This window comes from Colias croceus, chromosome 16 (assembly GCF_905220415.1).
Source record: "Colias croceus chromosome 16, ilColCroc2.1".
NCBI classification, from domain to species: Eukaryota; Metazoa; Arthropoda; class Insecta; order Lepidoptera; family Pieridae; genus Colias; species Colias croceus.
Genome location: NC_059552.1, coordinates 9,068,965 through 9,094,550, shown reverse-complemented (window position 1 = coordinate 9,094,550; position 25,586 = coordinate 9,068,965). Strand labels below are relative to the sequence as shown.

Genomic DNA, 25,586 nt, shown 5'->3' with positions numbered 1-25,586 from the left:
TTTGTCACCAGACGGCGGGTCGATGTGCTAGTAATGCAAGAGACATTTCTTAAGCCTTTTAACCGTAATCCGCGACTCGCCAACTACATGTTGGTGCGTAACGACCGCGTAAACAGCCCCTTAGGCGGCACTCTCATTTACTACAGAAGGGCCTTGCACTGCACGCCCATCGACACGCCGCCTCTAGTAAACTTAGATGCCACAGTGATCAAGGTGTCTATGACCGGTCATCAACCCGTCATAATCGCCTCGGTCTATCTCTCCCCGTCAAAGACAATCTTGGAGAGCGATCTCAGAGCCTTGCTTGCACTGGGCGACTCGGTCATTCTGGCCGGCGACCTCAATTGCAAGCACTGGAACTGGAATAGCTCTTACGAGAACGCCAATGGCAAACGACTAGACCGACTGACCGACCTTCTTAACGTCACGGTTGTAGGCCCCTTAGAACCGACCCACTTTCCGAAGATCACGGGACACAGACAGGACGTGCTCGATGTGGCGGTGATGCGGAACGTGACGTTACAGTTGCGCTCCGTTGAAACGTTGCACGAGCTCGACTCTGATCACAGGCCCGTGCTGTTCGAACTCGGCCCTCCCGATAGCACCACAGTAGAGTACATGACGAAGGTAGACTGGCGAAAGTTGCACGAGGCCTTACAGCCCGTCGACTCGCCAGAGCTGGAGTCTGTACCGGACAAAATCGACACGGTCGTAGAGGCGCTCGACGCGGTCTCCTCGGTCACCAGCCACATTCAATCCAAGATTGAATACGCGTCCCGGCGGGTCCCCGTTGGCCTCGGCCACCGGCTGGATCTGCCTCCGGACGTGCGTAGGCTGGTGGGCGATAAGAACGCGGCGACGCGCGCCTACGACCGAGCACCGACAGACGAAAACCGTAGAATTCTTCGTTCCTTACAGAGAGAGGTAAGAGAGCGGTGGGACTCTTTACTCAGCGAACTCTCTCCCTCGCACACTGCCTACTGGCGGCTTGCGAGGTCTCTCAAATCTGATGGCATTGCCGCCACTCCACCGCTCATTCGCCCTAACCAACCTCCCGCTTTTGACGACTTTGAGAAGGCCGAATGCTTAGCTGACAGTTTAGAGGAACAATGTTCCCCCAGTCTCGACTTGACCGACTCGACTCACATTAACGTAGTTAATCAAGAGATCGCACGCTTTACCGCAAGCCCTCGTACCGATGCCGAGCCTTTGTCACCAACGACGGCCACCGAAGTAAAATCGTTAATCAAATCACTCGCTAGTAGAAAGTCCCCAGGCGGAGACTCTATTCCCAATAGAGCTCTGAAAAGCCTGCCGCCCGCCCTTATCGCTCTCCTAGTAGCTACTTTTAATTGTCTCCTGGCCAATTGTACCTTCCCCGCTAAGTGGAAGGAAGCAATTGTGATCGGGATCCACAAACCGGGCAAACCCCGGAACGTGGCATCTAGCTACCGTCCCATTAGTCTCCTCAGCTCTCTGGGGAAAATCTATGAGAGAATCATCTCCAAACGCCTCTGGGACGCAGTCATTGCCAAAAAACTGCTCCCAGACGAACAGTTCGGCTTTAGACGAGCTCACTCATGTCCTCACCAAGTACACCGCATCACGGAGTACATTCTCGCGGGCCTCACCCGCCTCAAACCCCACAGAACGGGAGCGGTCTTCTTTGACGTAGCGAAGGCGTTCGACAAGGTCTGGCACAACGGTTTGATTTACAAACTGTACACTCTCGGCGTGCCAGACAGTCTCGTGTTCATCATACGAGACTTCTTGTCTAACCGGTCCTTCCGCTACAGATTAGACGGCACGCTCTCGTCTTCACGTCCCATCCAGGCCGGAGTCCCTCAGGGCTCCGTCTTGTCGCCCCTTCTATTCGCGCTATACACTAGCGACATCCCAAAGCACGACAAAGTGCAATTATCCCTCTTCGCGGACGACACGGCACTCTACGTGTCGTGTCCAAACCGCAAAAGAATAGCTCCACTCCTACAATCCGCGACCGATGCATTAGGCAGATGGTTCCGCAAATGGGGTATCACTGTGAACCCCGACAAGAGCGCCGCCGTGCTCTTCAGGCGCGGCGGCCCCGAGGCCATAGATAGTGTCAAACTCTATGGCCAAGTCATCCCGTGGCAAAAGCACACCAAATTCTTAGGCGTCACTCTAGACGCAAACATGACATTTAGCACCCACATTAAGGCAGTCCGTAAGAAAGCCAGCTTTGTTCTGAGCCGGCTCTATTACCTTATTAACAGACGCAGTAAAATGTCCCTTAGAAATAAGGTGACACTTTACAAAACGGTGGTCCGTCCAATCCTCACGTATAGTAGTGTAGTTTTCGCGCATTGCGCTCCCAGCTCCATCCACAAGCTCCAGACGATTCAGTCGCGGTTCATGAGAACAGCGACTGGAGCGCCCTGGTTCGTGCGTAACGTGGACCTACATAGGGACTTAGAACTCCCCACCATAGCCCAATGGATGAAGCAAGCGTCTAAGCGCTACTTCGACAAGGCTAAAAACCACCCTAACCCATTGGTAACAAAGGCCATCGCATACGTCGCGAAACCAGATCCCACTCATCGTCGTAGGCGGCCGAGACATGTCTTGGACGACTCCGACGATGATATTACCAAAGCTAACGCACGGCTAGACTCGGCGATTGAAGCCCAACGTCGAACAAACCGCGACACCGCACACACCACAGCAGAAAGCGTACACCGTCTTCACCGGCGAAGACGAGGTCCCTTGTTCCGCGTTCCCGCGCCCACCCGGGTGAGCGCCCGTCCGATTAGGGCCCTTCTGGCCTCCTCCACTCAAGCGACAGCTCAAGTTGAGGTTCGTGGTCCCCGTCAAGGGGGGACGCCCTTGTGCATGTCGCTACCAGGGTGAACCTTCAGTTCACCCCCGCGTCCGCGTTAAAATGTAGAAGCCCTTCTGGCTAACATTGAGAAACACCATACAAAAAAAAAAAAAAAAAAAATTGATCAGGGCCAGTCAGTCAGCAAACAGGGAATAGGGAGCACGGTTTATAAGTTGTTTGCTTATCAATATTATTATGTTTTAATTATAATAATATTTTAGTGTTCCCTTATGTTTTCTTTCCTTTTGTGTGTGTTTGCTTTGTTTCTATTTTATTAGTTTAATATTGTATTCTGACTGTAAGTTGTAAATATTTGTGTAAATATAATTTTGTGTGTTTTTTAAAATTAAAGTCGATTATTAAAGTGAATTTTTAGTTTTATTTATTTTCTTTAATACGCGGCAACACGCTATAATATTATGTTAATAAATTTGTGTTTAGTTTGTAAGTTGATTGTTACAATGGGGCTGCCATGAACATTCGTTCAAAAGCCTTGAAATAAATGATTTAAAAAAAAAGATAAACTAGTGAACTTTAATAGGTGAATACATCAACAACTACGTACAAATTAAAAGAAAAACAAGAGCTAATCCTAGTATTACATTCACAGATACCCTACGGAAGGACGCAGGAATCGCTTCAAAGCCCTTAGAAGAGGAGAGCCAAACGAGCCTTCCCAAGGAATCCGCCGGACCGTCTCAGAGAGGGACCATCCTGCCTCACCCCATCCAAAGGTTGAGTCCAGGCACACCCAGAAGTGATGAAACCTTTGAAGACGAACTAGAGGAGGATCCTCAACAAACCGAACTATCTAAAAAAATTTCCTGCTCTTCCTAGGACACACTGCCCAAAAACATTGTTTATTGGGAACCTCCAATACTCCTACTTAAATAGTCTCTATACAACTGACAGAACCTCTTATCCACGAAAATGGAATCATCTAAAGAATACGGACCCCGAACAAGCATGGCACTCCCTCAATCAGACGATGATACTCTTTCTTAATTCAAGATGGGAAAAGCAAGGACTCAAAATCGGTACAGAAGAAACTCCCGTTGATGCCATGAGTTACCATGATTTAAAATCCTCAATCATAAAAACGATAACCGAAATCCAAACCACGACAAGCAATCAGTCAACACCAGCCTCTTCAACCGGTCCTCCTCTAAACCTAGGCTCCGAATCAGTGGCAAGACTCGAGAAGGGGATCCACAGAATGGAAGAGGCGATTCGAGTTCTCACCTCTCATACGACGAAAGTCACTGGGAGAGAAGTCGCAGCGCCCGCACCAATAACGACATCTCAGCCTCACCTATCCAATGCACCGTCCACGTCAAAATCTCATCAACAAGTCTCAGATTCAGACAGCGACGAAGAGATCCTCGTAGAATAACTCCTCCAAGTATAAGTGGAGAATATGCAGTGTCAAACATCCACTCAAAAACGTAAAACGCAATGAAAAATTCGAATTAATTAGGTATGTAATATTCAATAAAAAAGTAAAAAAGTCGACCGCAGGAAGTATTTTCGCGCAAAAGTAGACCGGTCAAAAGTTTGGCCACCCCTGGCATAAAGTAATATGAAATATCGACACGTACGTAAGGGTGTGTTTCGCGTACTCTTGCACTTTCCTAATGCTTATGTTGTCAATGGTATGTATGTAATATAATAAATGAATATTATAAATGTGTGTACTCTTATTTTGTGTTTAATCCCGTAAGTTCCCGCGAGCCATCAATTTTGGTTCGCTGCATGATCGATGAGTGAAACAAAATACTTCATTTGTGTCGCAAAAACACTATTTTTTGTTTTAATTTCGGTAAGTATGAGATTCCTATTTATTGCGCACTCAACTAAGTTTACGATGTTTATAAAACAATAGGCAGATTGACCGCACGGAACAATAGTGAGAAGCCGGCTAGGTAGATATGTGTGCATCACAGCTCTATAAAAACACGTTATCTCGGTGTGCGTTAGGGTTACCAGATAATAACAAAATTACCCAGAACATGTACGAAAATGATAAAATAAGAGATATTTTGATACAACTGCAAACCCAATTCAGTGATAGATTTGATGATTTTGAGATAGTTTCGAGCAAACTAAAGATTTTTGCAAACCTTTTTTCATGTGATATTGAGAATGTACCGAATCATTTACAAACGTGTTTGATCTCCAGTCAAATAATGCCTCAAAAGCTTTTTTATGGCATCAATGATCTAGTAAAATTTTATGGCAGCTTGCCATCAGATTTTGACGAATTGAAAAGGTTTGCTCAGCAGTTCATTACAATTTTTTGTAGCGCTTATACATGCCAACAAACTTTTTCAATTGTCAATTATAGAAAAAATAAATATACTTCTCGTCTCACAGATGAACATTTGAGAGTTATTCTACGAATTGCAACTACAAATATGACTGCTAACATACAAGAAATAGCCTCCCAAATACAACCTCAGGCATCACACTGTACTTTGTATAAATTTATTTGCCTACAAATTTAGTATATACTTTGTAGTTATTTTTCAAGATACTTTTAAGTGTACGAATCAAACTAAACTTGTTTTGAAAATTTTCAATAGGATTTTTATTTTTTCTGTGGGATGTTACTTATCTTACATAGGTAGTACGGGTTCCTGGGGTTAATATCACAAGTGCAGCCCGCCTTTTTATTTTGTCTACTTGTGGCCTTTGCCTGCCAAAAGGTTGCCGACCGCTGGTTTAAATATAATTTTGAGTGAGAATTATTCAAGGTAAGAATACAAATTTACTATATTATTAAAATTATGTGTGTAGCTTTAGTTTTCTGGTAACAAATCAAACTATGCGGCGTCTTATTTTTTTTTTTTTTTTAAATTAGGTTCACCAAACTGGACATAGCACTACAAAAATAGATATGGTTATTCTATGATACATCACAAGTAATAGGTGCTAGACCTTCTAGAGGTGAACACAGCCTGCAATAATGTACGCGAATACATATAATTACATTGTTACAATATTAACATAATTTAAAAAAATAACATTATGGAACAATTTAAATACAATATTTATGTAATTTTGGAAACTAATTTTTTAAATGAATTTAGGGATGCGCTAAATATATCGACGTTATTACATACTATTTCGTTGTAAGCTGAACACATGCGGTGCAATGACGAGTGTTGAGCGTAGTTAGTACGACAAAAGGGAAGACTAAACGTTTTCATGTTAGTGGGACGGCTGAATGGCCTTGGTACATGTATGCTAATTTTTCCCAATAATTGAGAATTATCTATTTTACCATTTATAATTTTGTATAGAAGCACGATATCAGAAAGGGTCCGTCTGCTTTCAAGCGACTTCATTTTAAAATGCATAAGTCTAGAGGAATAGGACGTTAGGTTACGGCAAAGGTTGTGAGCGAAAGTTAGGTGGTACAGGAATTGTTTCTGTATCCGTTCCAACCGCTGTATGTGTACGGCATAAGTAGGATTCCACACCGGGCTACAGTATTCGAGGAGAGATCGTACGTAGCAATTAAAAAGCAATACTGGTACTTCAGAGTCATTAAAGAATTTGGTCTGTCTAATGATGAATCCCGAAAGGCGTGCGGCCCTTGTTGCTACCGAGTCTATGTGCTCGCGAAAGTCGACTTTTCTGTCCACCACAACACCGAGATCGCGGATGTTCGTGACTTCACCGATTGGAATGTTATCGATAGAGTAAGTTACATGAAGTGGATTTCGTTTTCTTGTGAATTTCATATGATAACACTTAGATACGTTAAGGAACATGTTATTTTTTGCGCACCATAATGTAATGCTGTTGATATCGTTTTGTAATGCTAAAGTATCTTCATGGTTTTTTATTATCCTATACAATTTGAGATCGTCGGCGAACATTTGGTACTTAGACGTAATGTTGGCACCTAGGTCGTTAACGTATAGTAGAAAAAAGAGAGGACCGAGGTGAGAGCCTTGAGGTACACCTGAGGGTACTGGTCGAGCGACTGACTTGTAACCTCTGAGTATAACTAATTGGGACCTATTACGAAGATATGATTCGCACCATCTGAGCAGAGAGCCGCAAATACCTGCGTGGTACAACTTTTGGACAAGAAGGCTATGATCAACCATGTCAAATGCCTTGGAGAAATCTGTATAGATAGCATGAATTTCATTTTGTTTTTCGAGCTCTTCATTGATGTCGCTGACGTATTCCAAAAGGTTAGACATGGTTGAACGCCCTGGAAGAAAACCGTGTTGACAGGGGTCAAACAAAGGTTTGAGATGAAAATAAAATCTGTTGTAAATTATGGATTCGAACAGTTTACCCATGGCTGACAGTATTGATATCGGCCTATAATTCTTAACATCACTCTGATCACCTTTTTTGTGTATTGGAGTGATGTGGGCAATTTTCCATTTAGTCGGAAAATGGCCGAGGGAGATAGATTTATTGTAGATGTGGTACAGAGGCTTTGTGAGTTGCGCAGAACAAGTTTTTAAGAACAGGGGAGCGATTCCGTCTGGGCCTGGTCCCTTGTTAATGTCTATTCGTTGAAGTGATTTGTAGATTTCAGTTTCAGAGATGTTGCAAGAGCTGAGAGATCCATTGTTAGTGAAAGGTGTCATAGCGAAATCTACTGAGTGGGGTGCAAGTTTACTATTGTATATGGAGTGGAAGTATTCGGAAAAGAGATTACAGATATTGTCCCCGCCTTGAACGTTTCGGTCATGAAGATACATTTCATCAGGAATGTCCCTACTATTTGATCTTAAGGATTTTATAAAGGACCAGAAGTATTTTGGGTCTTTTTTTATTTGAGCCTTAGCCTCAGATTTAAGTCTATTGATACATGTCAGTAGCATTTTTTGGCAACGGCCACGTAACATTTGAAAAGTAACCAGGTCCATTGGATTAGAGTATTTTTTGTACCTGTTGTGATACTTTGACTTTTCGTTTAGGCATTTAATTAATGACCGACTGAACCAAAAGGGATAGTTCTTGTTATTTTTTGGTCGTAAGGGCGTGTATTGTGTTATTATGGGAGTTATAATACTATAGAATGTATCAACTGTTTCGTCTACTGTTTGTTTAGATTCAAAATAGCTATCCCAACATATTTTATCTAATTCCTCTTTGATTTTGTTGTAGTCTGCCTTAGAAAAATTGAGGCTAGGAAACTTATTAATTTTGGGTGGTTTGTAATTTTTAAGTTTGATATGTATGTCTAAAGGAGGGTGATGATTATCAATTTTTACAAGGGGGAATGGATTGATCATAACTTGAGATGAGTCTTCTGCGTTAGTGACAATCAGATCAAGCGTGCGGTCATTAATGTTTGTGACAGGATTTATTTGGTGGAGACTATTGAATGAAAGGGTGTCAATTAGCAGATTGTCGATTGGATTTGACGAGCAGATAGGGACTAGATCTTTGTTTGTATCTAATTTCCATTGGATGTGAGGCAGATTAAAATCACCCGCCAACAAGATCACCGATTTCTTCGGTAGTTTATGCTGAACAATATTGTTTAAGTTTGAGGTGAAGTTTTTTAAATTAGTGAAAGAGATAGGAGGAGGGAGGTATACAGCGCAAATAAATAGGGGGACGATGGAATTGCCTTGTTTCAGCTTAACAGCTAGCCATAGGTCTTCGGTTGAGGATTCCCATTGCAGCTTACGAATTGGCTGGAACTTATTTAGGACAGCTACAAGTACACCACCTCCAGAGATTTTCTTAGAATCAGAGGAGCTTCGGTCCCTTCTGAATACCGTGTATCTATTGTCAAAAAGTTCGCGATCGAAAACCGAGTCATTCAGCCAAGTCTCCGTGAAAATAACAATGTCAGCATTTTGTTTTAAAACATTTGTAAAAAGTTCTTCTGTTTTAGTCCGAAGACCTCTTACATTTTGGTATGTAATTTTAATTTTAGTACAATCGTTTATAACCATTCAGCAAAAAACTAATCGAATTTAAGGGAATTCAGAAAGTCTAAATCCTTAACCACAAAGCTTTTTGACGTTATGTCCTTCCTCATATGAATACGGCCGTTTCTAACCCACACAAATTGAACGTTTTTGTCCTTGGACACTTTACGAGCCGCTGCGTGTAATTGTTTGTTTGTAGGTGATAGATGTTCACAAACGTACACAGGTTTCTGTTCCCCGGCGAGGCCCAAATGAGATGAGTTAAGTTTATTGTCCTGATGAGTCCTGTTGAACGTCTTAACGGCTGCAAGTATTTTATCCCGAACCAGAGGACTGGGGAGTTTGACTATAATCGATCTAGGTCGGTTTGATGTTTGGTTGATTTTTGCAACACGATGATAGTTTATTAACTCGTTTTCCGGTAGCACGCAGCCCACTGTAGCAACAAGCTGCTGGATAGTTGTTTTAAGGTTTTCTGCTTTAAATTCTGGAACGTTCTGAATTTCTAGATTACAATCTCTCGATTGTTGTTCAAGTTGATTCAGCTTAGCGCTCAAATCAGTTACTTGTGATCGTAATGAAGAGTTCTCCAATTCCAAAATTCCTATCTTCTTGGTCTTTACGTCCAGGTCAGCTTTGAGCTCGTCGCACTTCGATGACATGAAATTTACACTATCTGCCAGCTCCTGTATTATACTGCGTGTGCCAGAGTTTTCCTCAGCAAAATCTCGCCTTATATCTCTGAGAAGACGCGATAAAGATTCATCGAGTTTTTTGTCGATGTACTGTTTGAGGTCTTCGCAATCAGCAGCGGGTGAGATCGGTCCTACTGGATGGTGAGGAGAATTGGAGTTACCACCCCGTTTGTCTGTAGATTTACACTCTGAGCACTTCCAATTGGCCTTGTAGGATTTCGATTCTTTAGAAAAGTTATCTGCAGGAATGCCCAGGCACTGGAAATGGTACGTGGAATTGCACTTGGAACAAATTTTAAGATCGTTTATCTTAACTTGCTTGTTACACTTACTACATATATTCATTGTTTTTAATTTCCCGTAATCTTGGTAAATTTTCTGAAGCTGGCAACTCTACGTCTTATCAAAAATGAAGTTTGACGTTGTCAATTGATTTTGACATATAAAATCTTGGTTGATTGCGGGTATTTAGCGCTGTGCGTTGTTTGAGGGTATAAAATTCGGTATTGTATTTTGCTATTTCTAGTTGATAAAATGAAAGTAAAGTTGAGATAACAATACCACAGCTTCCTTGTGAGATATATTTCACAAATCACACACTATAAACTTAATACTGATAGAATTTTAATAATAATTTTAAGTTATTGTACGAGCGTATTTATCAAGGTAAAATGTTGCCACCACACACTTGACATTACAAAACTTTGACGAATAGAGGCTTTTTAGGTTATGTCCAACCATATATTGATTCACGATTGATAACATGTGTTACTATTGTGTAGTACTCACTAGAGAATCTAAAGTTAATAATTAACTTTTTTACATAAAGAGAACCCACTTCAAAAACTATCATGTTTCGGAATTTCGTGCTTTAGTTGTGTTGATATTTTATAGTGCCTTGCCACCGACTTCCGAAATTTTAAAGTTATTGGTTTATTAACCCTTAACTACCTATCTGGAGGCTCCCAGACTCCATCAAGGCTATTTTTGTTTATAATTTTGCACGTAGGCATCTTTGCCCTTCGCGCGTCTGTGTACCTTTTCCCCGCTACCCACAGTACAACTTTACTTAATTGTGGAAGGAAATTCACATGCTAAACTTGATGCTGGAAATGTTCATTCCTTTATTTGGACGGAAGACCTTGCTGGGAAAGGAGCAAACGAAATATCTTCCTGTATTTATTATTATTTAAATCATGCAAATCTCACCGGGTTCAAACGCGTGCGCCTCGTGGCTGGCGGTTGCGGAGGTAAAAATAAAAATTCGATTGTTCTTGGTATGGTAGCTAAATAGCTCCACCAAATAACAAAACCGAACTGGAACTTGTATTTCCTGTAACCGGGCACAGTTTTACCACCAGATAGTGTGTTCGCTCTCACTGAGAGGAAAATAAAACGTGTAGAAACGCCAACTAATCCTGAGGCTTACATTGAAATTATGGCATCTAATGCTACTGTTCATCGATTTATTTATTTTTTTCCTCTGTCTTAGATTCTACTGATCCAGATGAGTCAGCAACCAACCTAGTTAACACCTTATCCTCTATAATTACTTCTCATAGCCGCACTATCCCTTGTAAAAAACGCATAATAAAACCCGGGATTACACCCGGTCTTCTAAAATGTATTCGCGACAGAGATAAACTTTATCGCAAATTTAAGAAACACCCAGAAAATATTCTCAACAAATTGATATTCATCCGTTACCGTACTTTCTGTAATAATATTTTAAAGAAAATTAAACGAGAATTCGAACAAAGTAGGTTCCAGAAAATCAGAAAGAACCCCAGGGCTGCGTGGAATGTCATAAAGGAAATATCCGGACTAAAAAGAAAGGATTCTAATGCAAGTGATTCCTATAGTTATCCCAGTCTATCCATCAATTCAGTCAATAATTACTTTGCGAATATGGGTAAGGATATGGCTCATAAAATTATTGAAAATTCTCGATCAGGTGGAATTACGACGCCTGGAGCTGGAGGAAACCAGGTTTAGACAGCAGCACGAGCGTGAATTGCTAGCGTTGGAGGTTGAGCATGAACGCAACCAAGTTTATAATAGACTAGTAGACGTCGCTCAAGCCTGGCTTGACTACTATCGGACTAGAGACAACACTGAACCACTGAACATTGAATAGTTACTCAGTCTCAGTGGTTAGATAGATTTGTTTATTTGCTTTATAAGCACGTACACGTTTTTATAAATGTAAAACAAAACTATATCAAGACAATTTTTTGTTAAGATATTGTCGTGTTAATGAACCTAAAAAATTCCAAATACCTAATAAGAGAAAGTTGACCATTAAATACAATATCCCTATCAACGGCGGTGGTCAAAAACCTGTGTGTCAAAAAACATTTTTGGACGTCTTACAGATAAAAAAGATCGTGTTCAGGGGGTGATGAACCTTTTTTATTCTAAAAGTTCGTCATTAAAAGAAAATAGAGGAGGAGACCGAAAAAGTGCAAAATTTGAAGCGAAAAGTTTTTTTGAAAAGTTTAAAGGTACCTATTGAAAGTCACTATTGTAGATCGCAAACAAGCAGAATATGTCTGCCGTCAGGATTAAATATCCGAAAGATGTGGCGAATGTACAACCAAAAGAGAGATGGGTATTTAAAAGTCATTAAAATATTTCATCATGTTGGTATGCGATTTACAAAAGCTGCGCGTGTGTGTGTCGTTGGTACTATCCCCATTAGACGTTTTTCTGAGAAGCTGATCGATAACGTTGCTGGCGATATATTATGTTCTGTGTGTGATCAAAGTGATCTCGTAACTATGTCTTCGCAGTTCGCATTTATCAGGTGAGCTAACTACTCTTACTTTTAATTCAATCGAGAATGTTGCTATGAATCGCTACTGTGATAGGCATGTGGATAAGCTGAAGCTTGCAAATTCGCAGTATAATCGCTTTATTGGAGATGATGTTTTTAAGAGTTCCTCCAATTAATATTAACGATGGGAAGGAGTATGACGTGTTTATGTCACAGTATAAAGATGCTATTGAGCAGTGCGGTCATGAAATGTCCACAATAAAAACATCGCTGGCGTATGGTCGTGCGGAGTTTCGTCAAACTCATGCGATATATGGGCGATACATACGTAAAGACCAAGTGATGGTGTATAGTTCCGAGAAACCGAGAAAGGTTGAAGACGTTCGCGAATACATTATGTCTATGCGTTCGGTTATGTGTTCTAAAGTCGCACGGGGGTATTCACTGGAATTGGCGAAAATTATTCTTTTTTGGAAGTCATTATGATGGTGATGTACATATCATGATGGTTATGACATACGTGACGGAAGAGTTGTGTTCAAGAAAAAATCGGACATTAGGGGAAAGGGTGGTGTGATTATCGTTAGGAATTTAAAGTCATTCTTACTCCCCAGTGAAATGAATGGCGTTGGACTCACATTGGACGTAATTGTAATACAGACGCCATTATCCTTTCGGAGTATGTCAACGTTAATGCAGGCTGAGCTTCTCAGCTTAAGTTGGCTGCCTTGGTGGGATTATCATGAAGAAGATCCTAATATGCGTGAATAAAAAATAAAATAAAAAAATTAAATTAGTTATTTTCGAAAAATTGTAAATACTTCCTACAACTTTGGTTTTGGTTCTCCCAGAACAGATGTATGTTCAACGTGCATTTCGTTACAAGAATGCCTAAAAATTGAAAAGGACCCGATAAAGAAAAATGAGTTGATAGTAGAGAAGAGGATCTACCGGCTTTTTAGTACAAAGCATTTTATAATATTCTAAAAGAGGATGATGAAAGCATCAAAACAACATTTGATTGCCAAAAAAAAAACAACCACAAAAACAAACACACAACACCGTTTACTGCCGGACATGAAAGCTATGACTACAACTCCAAAGCGTAAATTTAAAATAGATGTACTTAGTTTGGCCGGAAATTTTTTGGAAGAAAATGAATGTGAAAATACTCGTGCTTCTTAATTTTACAGGACGTGAGATAAAAGTGATTCTCCATTCAACAGACCGCTTTCAATCACAACATTCATCAATAGACGCACCACATACTATTACGTCACGTCAAACACAAATGAATGTAAGTGGTGATTCGCCGTTGAACAGACCGCTTTCTCAACAAGAACAACATTCATCAATAGACGCACCACATACTATTACGTCACGTCAAACACAAATGAATGAAAGTGGTGATTCGCCGTTGAACAGACCGCTTTCTCAACAATCACAACATTCATCAGTAGACGCACCACATACTATTACGTCACGTCAAACACAAATGAATGTAAGTGGTGATTCGCCGTTGAACAGACCGCTTTCTCAACAATCACAACATTCATCAATAGTCACGGCGCATTAGTCATCATCAAATAAATACACGGGAGATTTATCCAAATACAGGGTGTCCGTCGGCAGATTTTACACTTTGAATTGCGTTTACGGCGACTAATAATACGGAAGGAAGGGGAGAGCGGTATCATTCGACGCGCCAGCGTTGCGGATTATTTAGTAGCCATGAGTACTAGGACAGGAGCACACCGCGCTTTTGCGGTTAAGGCGTATTTCGCGTCGTTTTTGTTCACGCTATGAAATCCGACGAATTAACGATGGACCATCAAAACAATTAATATGGTCGGTCGGTCGGTGGTGGTACAGAAGTTTAGTAGTTCTGGCTCACTTAAAAAAGAGGCTCGGCCTAGACCTTCAACGTCTGTTACTACGCCTGAAAACGTGGAACTTGTGAGTTGTGAGAAGGGAAATTTTGCATAATCCGCGTAAGTCTATTCGGAAGATTGCGGTATCAACGGGCTTGAAAAAGACGTCAGTACATAAAATTATCCGAAAAAAATTAAAGTTCCAACCATACAAGCTTCAAATCACGCAGCAGCTGAAAGAAGATGACTACGTAAAAAGGCAGAATTATGCTAAGGTCTTTGGAACGAATTTTTTTTATAATTATAAATTTGGAACGAACGAACGATGTGGCGCATTTTCACATATCAATAAACAAAATATGCGATATTGGAGTGCAAGCAATCCGAAAAAAGTTCACGAAAAGCCCCTTCACAGTCTAAAGACCAAAGTTTGGTGCGCCATATCTGGTAATGGCATAATTGGACCTTATTTTTTCGGTAGAGGTGAAACTGTCAATGCCGAACGTTACTGCGCAATGCCGGACAACTTTTTTTATACCCAGTATCGTATAACTTGATGTACATAACATAAAAGTTAAACATAGCTTGATTTTTGCCATGAAAGATATACAGTGTGTCCAAAAGAGTAGTGACTATATTTTAAGGTCGGATTCTATTAACAATTTTATCGATAAAAACACCCCATATTGGGGGTGCTAACCTCACCCCCTCCAAGACAGAGCTGTTTAAAAAATTTTAGTAGAGTTTTTTGCCTTTTTCTATTAAAGTACCCAAATTACGAGTTCTAGACATCCTACAGACCTGATTTTTTTACTTTTCAATAGGTAATTAGATATTCTACTAAAATTAATACTAAAATAATTGATATTGAATTGTTTCGAATCAGTAATTAAATGACAAAAAAATACATTAATTTTAATACAATTTTTGGTTTTCTTAAATTATTACAAAAACTAGCTGCTTGAGATATCATTTTTTTTTATTTTCTTGATAGGTTTTGAGTTTATCTACAAATTAGTGTTTTAATTTCTACTTAGGGCCGATTTTTCAAGAGCCAGATAAAACGTCAGATAACAGTTCAATAACTTTATCTGAGATTTTAAGGAACGATTAAAGAGTTTCAATTTTTCAAAGCTCAGTTATAGTCCAGTTAGTTACCTGACCGATTTTTGTGACTAGCTTCACATTACAACTGCGAGAACGAGACGCGCTTATGTGCGTTTACAGATTTTAGAAAGAGACACACAACTTTCAACGTAATGACAACGGTTGTCACAATAACACGGAAATCATAACTTTAAACCTTGTCGGCTTGTCTCCGTGTTTTTATTTTCTTTTCGTTAAAGTATCTTCTATTCTGTGTTATGTGTATGTGTCTTCTGTGTTCTAATTATGGAAAATATCGCAAAACGTGAACGTTCCACGAATTTCAACAAAAGCGAAGTGAGATTGTTAACCGAATTGGTGGCAAAACATCGCTCAATAATCGAAAACAAGCAGACCGACGCGGTAACTAATAAAGAGAAGGAAGCAGCGTGGAATAAAATTAGTTTGTTATTTAATGCCGCTACAGGCTTTACAGCGAGAAGTACTAAGAGCTTAAAGCTAAAATATGAGAGCGTTAAAAAAGAAACGAAGAAAACGATGGCAAAACATCGACAAGAGCTCTATAAAACTAGTGGTGGGCCGTCTTCAGCCCCAGATTTTACGGATATTGAGGAGAAGGTTATGGCGATATGTTCCAATATCACTGGGCTAGATGCTCGCAATGACAGTGACAAAATTCCAGGTATGAAGTCCAAAGTTTTCAGTTATTTTAAAAAATAACAATAATTCATGATACTATTGGGCAGTGATGTTGTGTCGATAAAACAAAAAGTAATAATGCGCTACATATTTCTTCAACATCTTTTCATAAGTTTCTTTATATTTTGTTGTTTTATTTTTCAGAAACAAAACTGAAAGAGACTGTTAAAGTTATCCCGGAAGCATTGTCGTTGCAAACTTTAGAAAATAACATAGTAGTAGTACCATGTGATGACTATAATCCTTGTATTTTAGGTGAAGTATATCATTCAATATTAATTATATTTATTTTATGTCCACTTATTATTAAACAATGTGTATTTAATCCCTGCCTGCTGAACCAAATAGATTGTGGGTTTGATTTTTACTCTAAACCAAGATTTATGAACAGACACAAGGATTCTTGATTTTTCCATTCTTACTGAATGTTCAATCTACATGTACCTTTAATGTAAAAGGGTCGATCAACTTTTATTGGTCCGACGGTACACGCATCATGTCCCTGAACGATAATTAATAAACATGAAATCATAAAGAGTTAAATTGGTTTTAATTATATTCCTTTTAATATTTTCTAACATTATTGTGAACAATATTTTACTTGTTTTATTAATTTGTACGTAGTTTCGTGGTTGTCCAACAGACTGAATGCAATTTTCCAGTACTATCACATTTGTCCCCAAGCCACTATGCATTAACAAACTTCGCATCACAAACACATACTATCACGACCATATATACCAGAGTGTATTGTTTTATATTGTTTCAGTACATAATTATTGACATAAAAACATACAAATAATTTTTTTTTATTGGATATAATACGATTTTCAGGCATTTTACTTTTGTCCCCATAAATCATCTACATGCCACAGGTCTCACAGACAACCGTCAAGTATTTTAAGTTATTACAACTCGCATTAGACCCTTTCGCAAGCGCTCAGAGCAGGTAGCTGACCTTAGCGCCGAGACAAATGTCAAAACGCCAAGGAATAGAATACGCTATCGATAGAAATTGACATAAGCGTACGATGTTTTGCCTAAGGATTCGGTCACCCTACCAACGACAATGACGACCACGAACAAAATTTTCAACCAGTCGCAATTAAATAAAATTGTGCAAAACATAATTAAAATGACATTTAAGAATTTCCTGTCGTATTGGTGTTTGGAAACATTTTTTTTGAGATCAATGAATAAACAAACAGGTTTTTCATAGAAACGGAGGCTCCTAGAAAAACATGTATTTAAGATTTTTTATAGATAATTAGATGATCTACAATTTTGGTTCAGGTGATTGTATGATAAACTTATCGTCTCAGCGAAAATCGCAAAAAAACCCTATTTTTTTATTAATTGACCTCGAAATTTTTTATTTCCGAGTACTAGAATGACGAGAGATTTAAATATTGATTTTGAACAAATTTCGGCAAGATTGAAATTTTGGTCGTGGTCGTCTTCGTCGTTGGTAGTGTGACCGAACCATTACCAAAATGTCATGAGCTTATGTCAATAATTAGCGTTAGCAGTTTCTATTCCATGGCGTTACGTACGTTTGTCTAAAGGCCCTTATTCGTAGAAAAAAAGTTTATTGTGTGAGTAGGTACATCGTGCTCAGCGGGGACTTGGGACGAGGAGTGCGTTTAGTCTGTGTTTGTCAGTCTACTGAAACTACTGTGTATTTCGTGAACGCGCGCCGTTACCCTTTCTTGTTAAACGTTATTGTTGACTGTTTTTGTTATTACCCGATTGTTAATTGTTTGTTGGACTGTTATTTGTTACTCGTAATGCCGCGAGGAGGCTTCGAATATTCTAGTTCAGAAATTGCGGATATTCACTTTATTTACGGTTTTTGTAACGGCAGCGCACATGCTGCTGTGCAAGAGTATGCAAGACGATTTCCAGGAAAACGCACGCCTCACAGACGTACATTTATTAATTATTTTAGATTAGCTGAACTAGGTATCCGCCAACCACCAGTGGAAGTCCCTGCACGTTTGCAAGACGACAGACTCGACAAACATGAGGCAGTCATGAATGCAATAGAGAGAGACCCACGCTTAAGCGTACGGAGAACCAGCGTACGGCTACAAATACCTAAAAGCACCGTGTGGCTAACATTAAAATTAAACGGATTACATCCATACCATTTCAGGAGGGTACAAGACTTACTAGAAGTTGACAATCGTACACGATCTGTATTTTGTGCATGGTTTTTGAGAAAAACAAGGCAAAATCCGCAGTTTTATCAAAGAATACAATGGACTGATGAAGCCAAATTTACACGCACGGGGATAACAAATTACCGTAATCTCCACGTATGGGCTGAAGAAAATCCGCATGTTGTTCGGCCATCAACTTTTCAACACGAGTTTGCGGTGAATGTCTGGGCAGGTATGATAGACGATTACCTCAAATGGTGAAAGATTTCTGCAATTTTTGCAAAATGAATTTACTTCTGCCTTAGAAGAATTGCCGTTACGGTATCGCCGCCACATGTGGCTTCTGCTGGATGGAGCACCAGCTCATTTTGCAAGAAACGTACATATACGTACGTATATATAGCTAAAGTACTTTCTATACCAATCAAAACCGAAAATTTGGAATTAGGCATTTCGTTCTTACACGGATGGATACGTTTTTTTGAATGTCTCTTGCATCTGGCATACAGACTTCCCATCCAAAAAAAACAGGCACGGAAAAACAAGAAAGATGCCGCAGGAGTTTCAGGTAAAGAAGAGGTTGAAGAAACTAAGAAAAACATTCAGACCCAGTTTAGAGAAAGGCTAGGCTTATCCTTATTACGGGCTTCTCCCAAGAAGCCCGTAATAAGGATTTTAAAAAATTCAGAGAGCACCATTCTCAACAGTGCAGTCGCGAAAAATCTAACGCAGACATTTTTAACCTCTTGCTGTTATCATCAGATCAGAGAAAAATTATTAGTTTTTTTTAGAAAGATGATGTATCAAGAATGACTGCAGGAGAAAAGGAAACTGTTACACAAAATAAAATAAAAAAACAAAGACGTTATTATAAATATAAATTTATAAAATGAATGCCATAAAACCAAAAATATAAATTCAAAGACGTTATTTATTAGATACTATGAGAAACTTGCACAAAATATTTGAAGAAGAATACGAAACTGTTAGCTATTCTTTTTTTTTTTTTGTAAACAGCGGCCATTCTGGGTACTTATCCCAAATGTTGACGAAAGAGAAACTTGCTAATGTAAAATTCATACAAACGTAAGTAATTTGATTGAAGCGCTGAACAAAAGAAGAATAATTAAAGAAAAAGGCACCAAAGAGGTAATTAATCAAGTTTGCTGCCTAAATACGCAATGTCTGTTGCAAAAAAGGCTAAATTTAAGGATTTATTATCGGCTTGTGCTAACTACTTCTCAGAGAACATGATATCCTATTATATCCTATTTTATTAGTATTAGGACTAATAAAAAATAAAGGTACTCTCCAAAATCCTTACCAGAGAGAGTACGTGGTCATGATTCGAAATCATTACAATGCGCCAAAACACAGAATTTGTGAACCATGTCATGAACCAATTCTTCTACGCCGGAGACGTCTCAATTAACACAAATAATTATGCCCAAAAGTTTTTAACACACAACCAGCTTAAGCTCAAATCATGAGGTCGGGCTTGGGTTCCTACCAATCCAGAGGAAATGAGGCAATTTTTAGGCGTAATTATGGTTATGGGTTTGGTAAAACTGCCACATATAAATGTATTATTTATATAGTAGTATTTATCAAAATCAGTATGTGGCTTCAACCATGACGAGGGACCGATTTCTGCTACTATTGAAATTTTGGCACTTTAGTCAAGAGGATCCCGACGGTACAAATAAACTGGCTAAAATTAAAGATGTGTATTCAATGCTGCTGGAGAGGTTTCGAACTTTGTTAGTACCCGGAAAGTTTTTGATTATCGACGAGAGCATGATCCCATGGCGGGGACGGTTGAAATTTCGCCAGTATTTAAAAGGCAAGCCCCATAAAAACGGAGTTAAGCTGTATAAATTATGTACGCCAGATGGGTATACTTTCAATGTAAATATATATACTGGCAAGGGTGATAATGGGAGATAATAATTAAATCACGGTAAAGAGACGGTAAAGAGAAAAACGTATAGTAGCTTCGAAACTAAAAAAAGGCCAAATAATCGGTACAATGAATAAGAATGGGGTTCGAATCATAAAATGGGTAGACAAGAGGCCAGTTAATATGATTTCTACATGCCGAAATCATGATTTGACCATAAAAAATACCGGCAAAACAAGACGTGCTAGCGGAGAAGCAATTAAAAAACCTCAGTGTATTTTGAGCTACAATAACAATAAAAAAAGGTTATCGACATCAGTGATCAGATGTCATCTTATTACACAACCCTGAAGAGAGGAATCAAGTGGTATCGTAAAGTTATGCTTGAATTGCTATTTGGGACATCTTTGGTCAATAGCTGGGTGCTGTACAACATCAACCAGCCAAATCCAGTACCAAAAAAGGATTTCGTCGAAGCAATAATTGCTGCATATACCAAAAAGCCAATTACCAAAATGAACACAGGTAAGATTTGTTTATATTTTTTTTAATAGGGTCAATTATGAAATATCGAAATATTGCAGCTCAAGCTGCGGAAACACAAAAGACAGAAAGGTTATACCAAATGCTTTATTAATATTTAAATCCCAGTCGACATAAGGATTACCATAATGATATGAATAAGACGAATTTCATGAAGTGGGTGCAGGAAAAACTGATTCCTAATTTGCCGCCAAACAGTCTAATAGTTATGTACAATGCCCCTTATCACACAGTCAAGTTAAACTAGGCACCGACATCTAGCGAGGCGGGGGTGCGCTCGCGCCGCACCCCCGCCTCACCCCTTTTTATTGTGCCTCCCTGCGTCCGTCCGCCGGCGCCGTTCAGTCGTTTGCCTGCCTTTGCGCCTGACGATACGCTGTGTACGATACGATCCTCATTTGTGATATCTTCGACGATCTTTGCATTCTTTACGGACTTTCGAGTGCAATTACGATTTGGTTTTCTGACACGTACTTTGAATACTTTGGCTTTCACAACGGACTTTGAGTGCGATTACTATTTGGTTTTGTGATACGGAATTCGACAACTTTGGCTTTCTCAACGGACTTTTCGAACTCATTAATTTGGTGATATTATGTCTTTTTCATCAAGGGATTATGCTCTTATGCATTACTATTATGGCTATGCAAGAGGAAACGCTTCTGAAGCAGCCAGGTTGTACAGGGAGCAAGTACAAAATGGAGGTGGACCTCAGCCTGAAACTTGGCCTGATCATCGCATGATTTTAAGAGATCATAACTCTTACATGGAGGGACATCTACCAGGCACAAGATCCGGGCGTCCACGTGAAATGCACGACCCTGATACCGTCGAATCAGTGCTCGAGGAAGTGGCTAGAGATCCATCAGTTAGTGCAGTCTTTCCCAACGTGGGCGATAACGCCCCCTTGTGGGCGCTGCAGGCCTAAAGGGGGGCGGTAAGAGACCCAGAAAAAAAGGGGGCGTTGTGTAGGGCTTTGGGGTCGATTTATAATTTCATCTACCTAGCTAGGAAAACTCTTAGAAACCGACTGAGCTCTCGACTTCGAGAGTCGACATCTTGTGAACATCAACTAATATTAATTAAGATATAGCCCAAACTCGGTTCGATATAATAGAACGCGGGCAATCATGTTTTAACAAGTTTTTGTTAAATAATCCGATTTGTACATTCCTGTATCAATCGGCTGGTTCTATAATACTTGTTCTTGCTTGTCGAGTACGATTGGGCGTCGAATGAGATAAACGAGTTTATGCACGTTTGATGTCTTATTCCTGTTGGTGCGTGCTGCTTATGCAATCCTATAATTATAAACGACGTAAATTTATTTTATTTTCATTTGCCGTTTCGCGCATCATAGATAAGCAGTACTTGATTTCAACACTTACGTATTTCTCAAAACAAAACAATGTCGGAAGTTAAAAAGAAGAGACGGCAATACTCTGCGGAATATATTAAATTCGGATTTATTGGAAATCCCACAAACCCGTCGTCGCCTTTGTGTCTTCTATGTCTAAAAACATTTTCGAACGAAGCAATGAAGCCTTCAAGACTGCAAGATCATTTGAATAAAATGCATCCAGTTAAGAAAGACAAGAATGTAGCATATTTTCAAGACCTAGAGAAGAAGCATAATACTCAGCCAAGTGTATCAAAACTATTTTCGGCGGCTGCTAAGCAAGATGACGACGGACTTCGAGCTTCGTACAATATCTCTTTGTTAATTGCTCAAAAAGGCAAACCACACAACATCGGAGAAGAGTTAATTTTGCCAGCAATAAATGAAGTAATAACTACTGTGCTTCATAAATCGGCCGCAGATATTATCCGAAAAATTTCTTTGAGTAATAATTCTGTGCAAAGACGAATTGATGAAATGGCTGAAAACATTGAAGAATCATTGTGCAATTACTAGTAGTGCAAGTACTGTATAATTATGCAGGTAATACCCGATCTTCAGGAGTATGGACAGCCCCAAAGGTAATCAAAGAAGTATCATACCTTTTACTGAAAATCCTGGCCTTACACCTCATCTTCGCTTTAGCGTGTGTTACGAATCTCCTGCAGCTTTTTATAAACTAATGGTGTCGGATGAAATTTTTGTACTCATAGCTGACTGTACTAACAAATTTGCTCTAGAAAAAAATTGCACATAGCAATGAAAGTTCTAAGTTAGCACGGCTTCGTAAGTGGATTCCTAAACACTCCACTGAAATTAAGTTTTTTGGGTTACTATTGTTCATGGGTATTGTAAAACTTCCCAGAATAGCGGACTATTGGTCTAAAGACCCAATAATATGACAATCATATCCTCGAACGATTATGTCACGCAATCGTTTTGAGCTGCTGCTACAAATGTTGCATTTTTCTACCAAAGACGAACTTAATGTGGTCTCAGATTCTTGGTGGGTTCTTGTAATGGCCAAAATAAAAATCTATTATTAATAGTTTTGTATCAATACATGATTACACGTAAATTGTTTACATCCATTGAATACAAATTTCCAGACGTAGGTGACTTTTCTCGATTGTGACAGACTTTGGCATTTAAGAAAGCATGAGAAAATATTTAGGTACTCATAATCAGTACAGAAATAAAATTAAAAAGGCATCTAAAAATAACTCAATAATAGAAGATATGAACCATCATTTTTATGATTTCAACAAATTAAAAGATGATTTAGGAATTATAGTAACTAATACCAAACTTAAACTCATTGAGACAAAAAATTAACTTTAAAGTTCATGTTAAATGGATAGGCATTGAACATTGTGGTAGATATTTATATAAAACCAACTATGACCCCAACACACCATTTTTAGAAGTGTCTCTTGTGAAGAAAATTAATTTTATGTGTATAACATTAATTTTCTTCATGAAGCAAACAAAAAAACTTTCTTTAGAAGAAGTTATTCTAAAAAAAAAGAAGTGGGACAGGAATAATAATTCAAGTTCTAAAAAAATTGATAAACTCATTGGAGAAATGATTGAACTTCAAAATTTACCATTTAATTTTATTGAAGGGCTGATTTTCGTAGGTTGATGTAAGAAGTAGCACCAAGATATAATTTTAGAGGACGCAATTTTTTTACTGATTTTGTATGCAAAGGACTTATATGTATAGCAAAAATGATCAAAATTTTTTTTCGAGTCCTGTAGGGCATTTTCGCCAAAAATGTCTACAATCCAATTCACGGGATCCACAGATAAAAATTTCAAAAAACTCAGGATTTTATGATTTAGAAGTGTTGAATTAATTTTAAATAGTTTAGGATGACTTAAAATTTCTTGTTTTAATTTTACTTAAGAGAAAATTAAACCAAAGTTCCAAAATTTAATCCTGAAAACTGACATCTTACGGATTGCAGTACTGTCCCCTTTTCGAAATGTGATCTTTATTTAACAATTTCTCAGCAATTTCGCTATTTATTACTTACTGCAAACGTTTGAATTATTGTAATTTCGTTGTAGTTTTCAAGTGTAATAAACTCATAATACATTTTAATACAACAATTATATTATTTTAAATTAGTTTTACTCGTGTCGTAAATGGTAAATGCTCAATAATTTCGTTCGGTTTTTTTTCTACCTCCATAGTGTATCAATCGAATTTATTCGCCGAGCAGAACAAATCTGAAGGATGGTTGGACTTAAATAAAAAAGAACTAAAAGCCTTTATAGGTATTATTATAATCATGGGATATAATTAACTTCCTTCCATTGACCTTTATTGGTCATCTGATCCTGGTTTCCGCGTAGATGAAATTGCAGAAACGATGCCTGTGAAAATACTTAAAAAATATGCAATTGCATCGCATACATGTGACATGAGATCCTTCGAGTGCATGCATGGTAAATACAAGATGCAAGGACGTTAATATTTCACATGCCACCACAAGTGAGCAATTAAATAAAATGGTCACTTGGCTGCAATGGGAGACAGTTTTGCATAAGTAGTCAATCATATATTTTTTTTATATATTCTGTGGTATGAAATGTCAATATCAGCGGTGAAATGTCATCATTGTATGAATGTAAAATAAAATCTAGTGCCCACAAAATACAATTACTGCTACGCTTGTACCCGTAACAAAGTTTGAACAAAAAGTTCAAATAAAGGAGGATCTTTGTTTTCATAATGGCTGCTAAGAACATTCGTGATGCTGACATAATCCGTCTACTTGAAAACAGTGACCAATCGAGTTCCCAGGACGAAGATGCGCTGGTTTTTGAACGTGAGTCTGCACCAACTATTAATTATGAAACTGTAGACGTTATTAGAGACTTTATCGAGGAGGAGCTACGCCAAGAAGAACAGCAGTCTAATATGCCCATTCAAACAAATATATCCCTACAAGATCCTCGAGTAGAAAAGCAATGATTGTTTCAAGTAGATGACCTACCCCCAGAAAATTTTACAGGTTGGGATAATCTCTCTCGACAGTTTATTCACTTTGATATGAACACGGATGTATTCACTATATTCCGTCAAATTGTGAATGACAAAAAAAATATATTATTATTATTTATTCCTTTTCCCATTGTTCTGGGGAAAGGAGTTTTTCCTATTTAAAACGCGTAAAGAATTATCAAAGGTCTTCTGAGACAATCTCAAGAAAAAATGAATTCTCTAGCTCTTCTTTACATAGAAGCCGAGATAATGAACACCATAAACTATGATGATATTATTAATGCTTTTGCTATTAAAAAGGCCCGTAAAAAATGTATATCTTGATTTTTATTTCATTTTGCTCCTTCTTAATGACTAATTCTAATTTTATTTAACTATAAGGCCTTCTTTACTAAAAATGGAAAATTATTATTTTAGAAAGGTATGTAAATAAATACATGGGGCGGCGGAAATAAAGTAGCCTACACTCATAAAAAACATAAATCCGGCACTGCATGTGAACATAGAATGAAAAAAAAAATGAAAAGAGTAGGTACATACATATACGGGACAAGGCGTTTATTTCTCTATTGAAAACAGACGAACCTGGTGTAAAAATCTTAAGTTATGACTGCAAAAAAAATTTGGCTCCTACCTAACCTAAATT

General features: G+C 38.7%; 2 protein-coding genes across 2 annotated transcripts; one reads left to right on the top strand and one right to left on the bottom strand.

Moving 5' to 3' along the window:
• Positions 1 to 8,810: 8,810 nt before the first annotated feature.
• LOC123698728 lies at positions 8,811 to 9,815 on the bottom strand. Its single transcript, XM_045645480.1, has one exon. The coding sequence runs from the start codon at positions 9,813 to 9,815 to the stop codon at positions 8,811 to 8,813; it is 1,005 nt and encodes a 334-aa protein (XP_045501436.1).
• Positions 9,816 to 15,366: 5,551 nt separating this feature from the next.
• On the top strand, positions 15,367 to 16,505 carry LOC123698516. The gene is made up of 2 exons (XM_045645167.1): positions 15,367 to 15,906; positions 16,068 to 16,505. Exons 1-2 carry the CDS (start codon positions 15,510 to 15,512, stop codon positions 16,328 to 16,330), a joined length of 660 nt encoding a protein of 219 aa, XP_045501123.1. The 5' UTR covers positions 15,367 to 15,509; the 3' UTR covers positions 16,331 to 16,505.
• Positions 16,506 to 25,586: the final 9,081 nt, after the last annotated feature.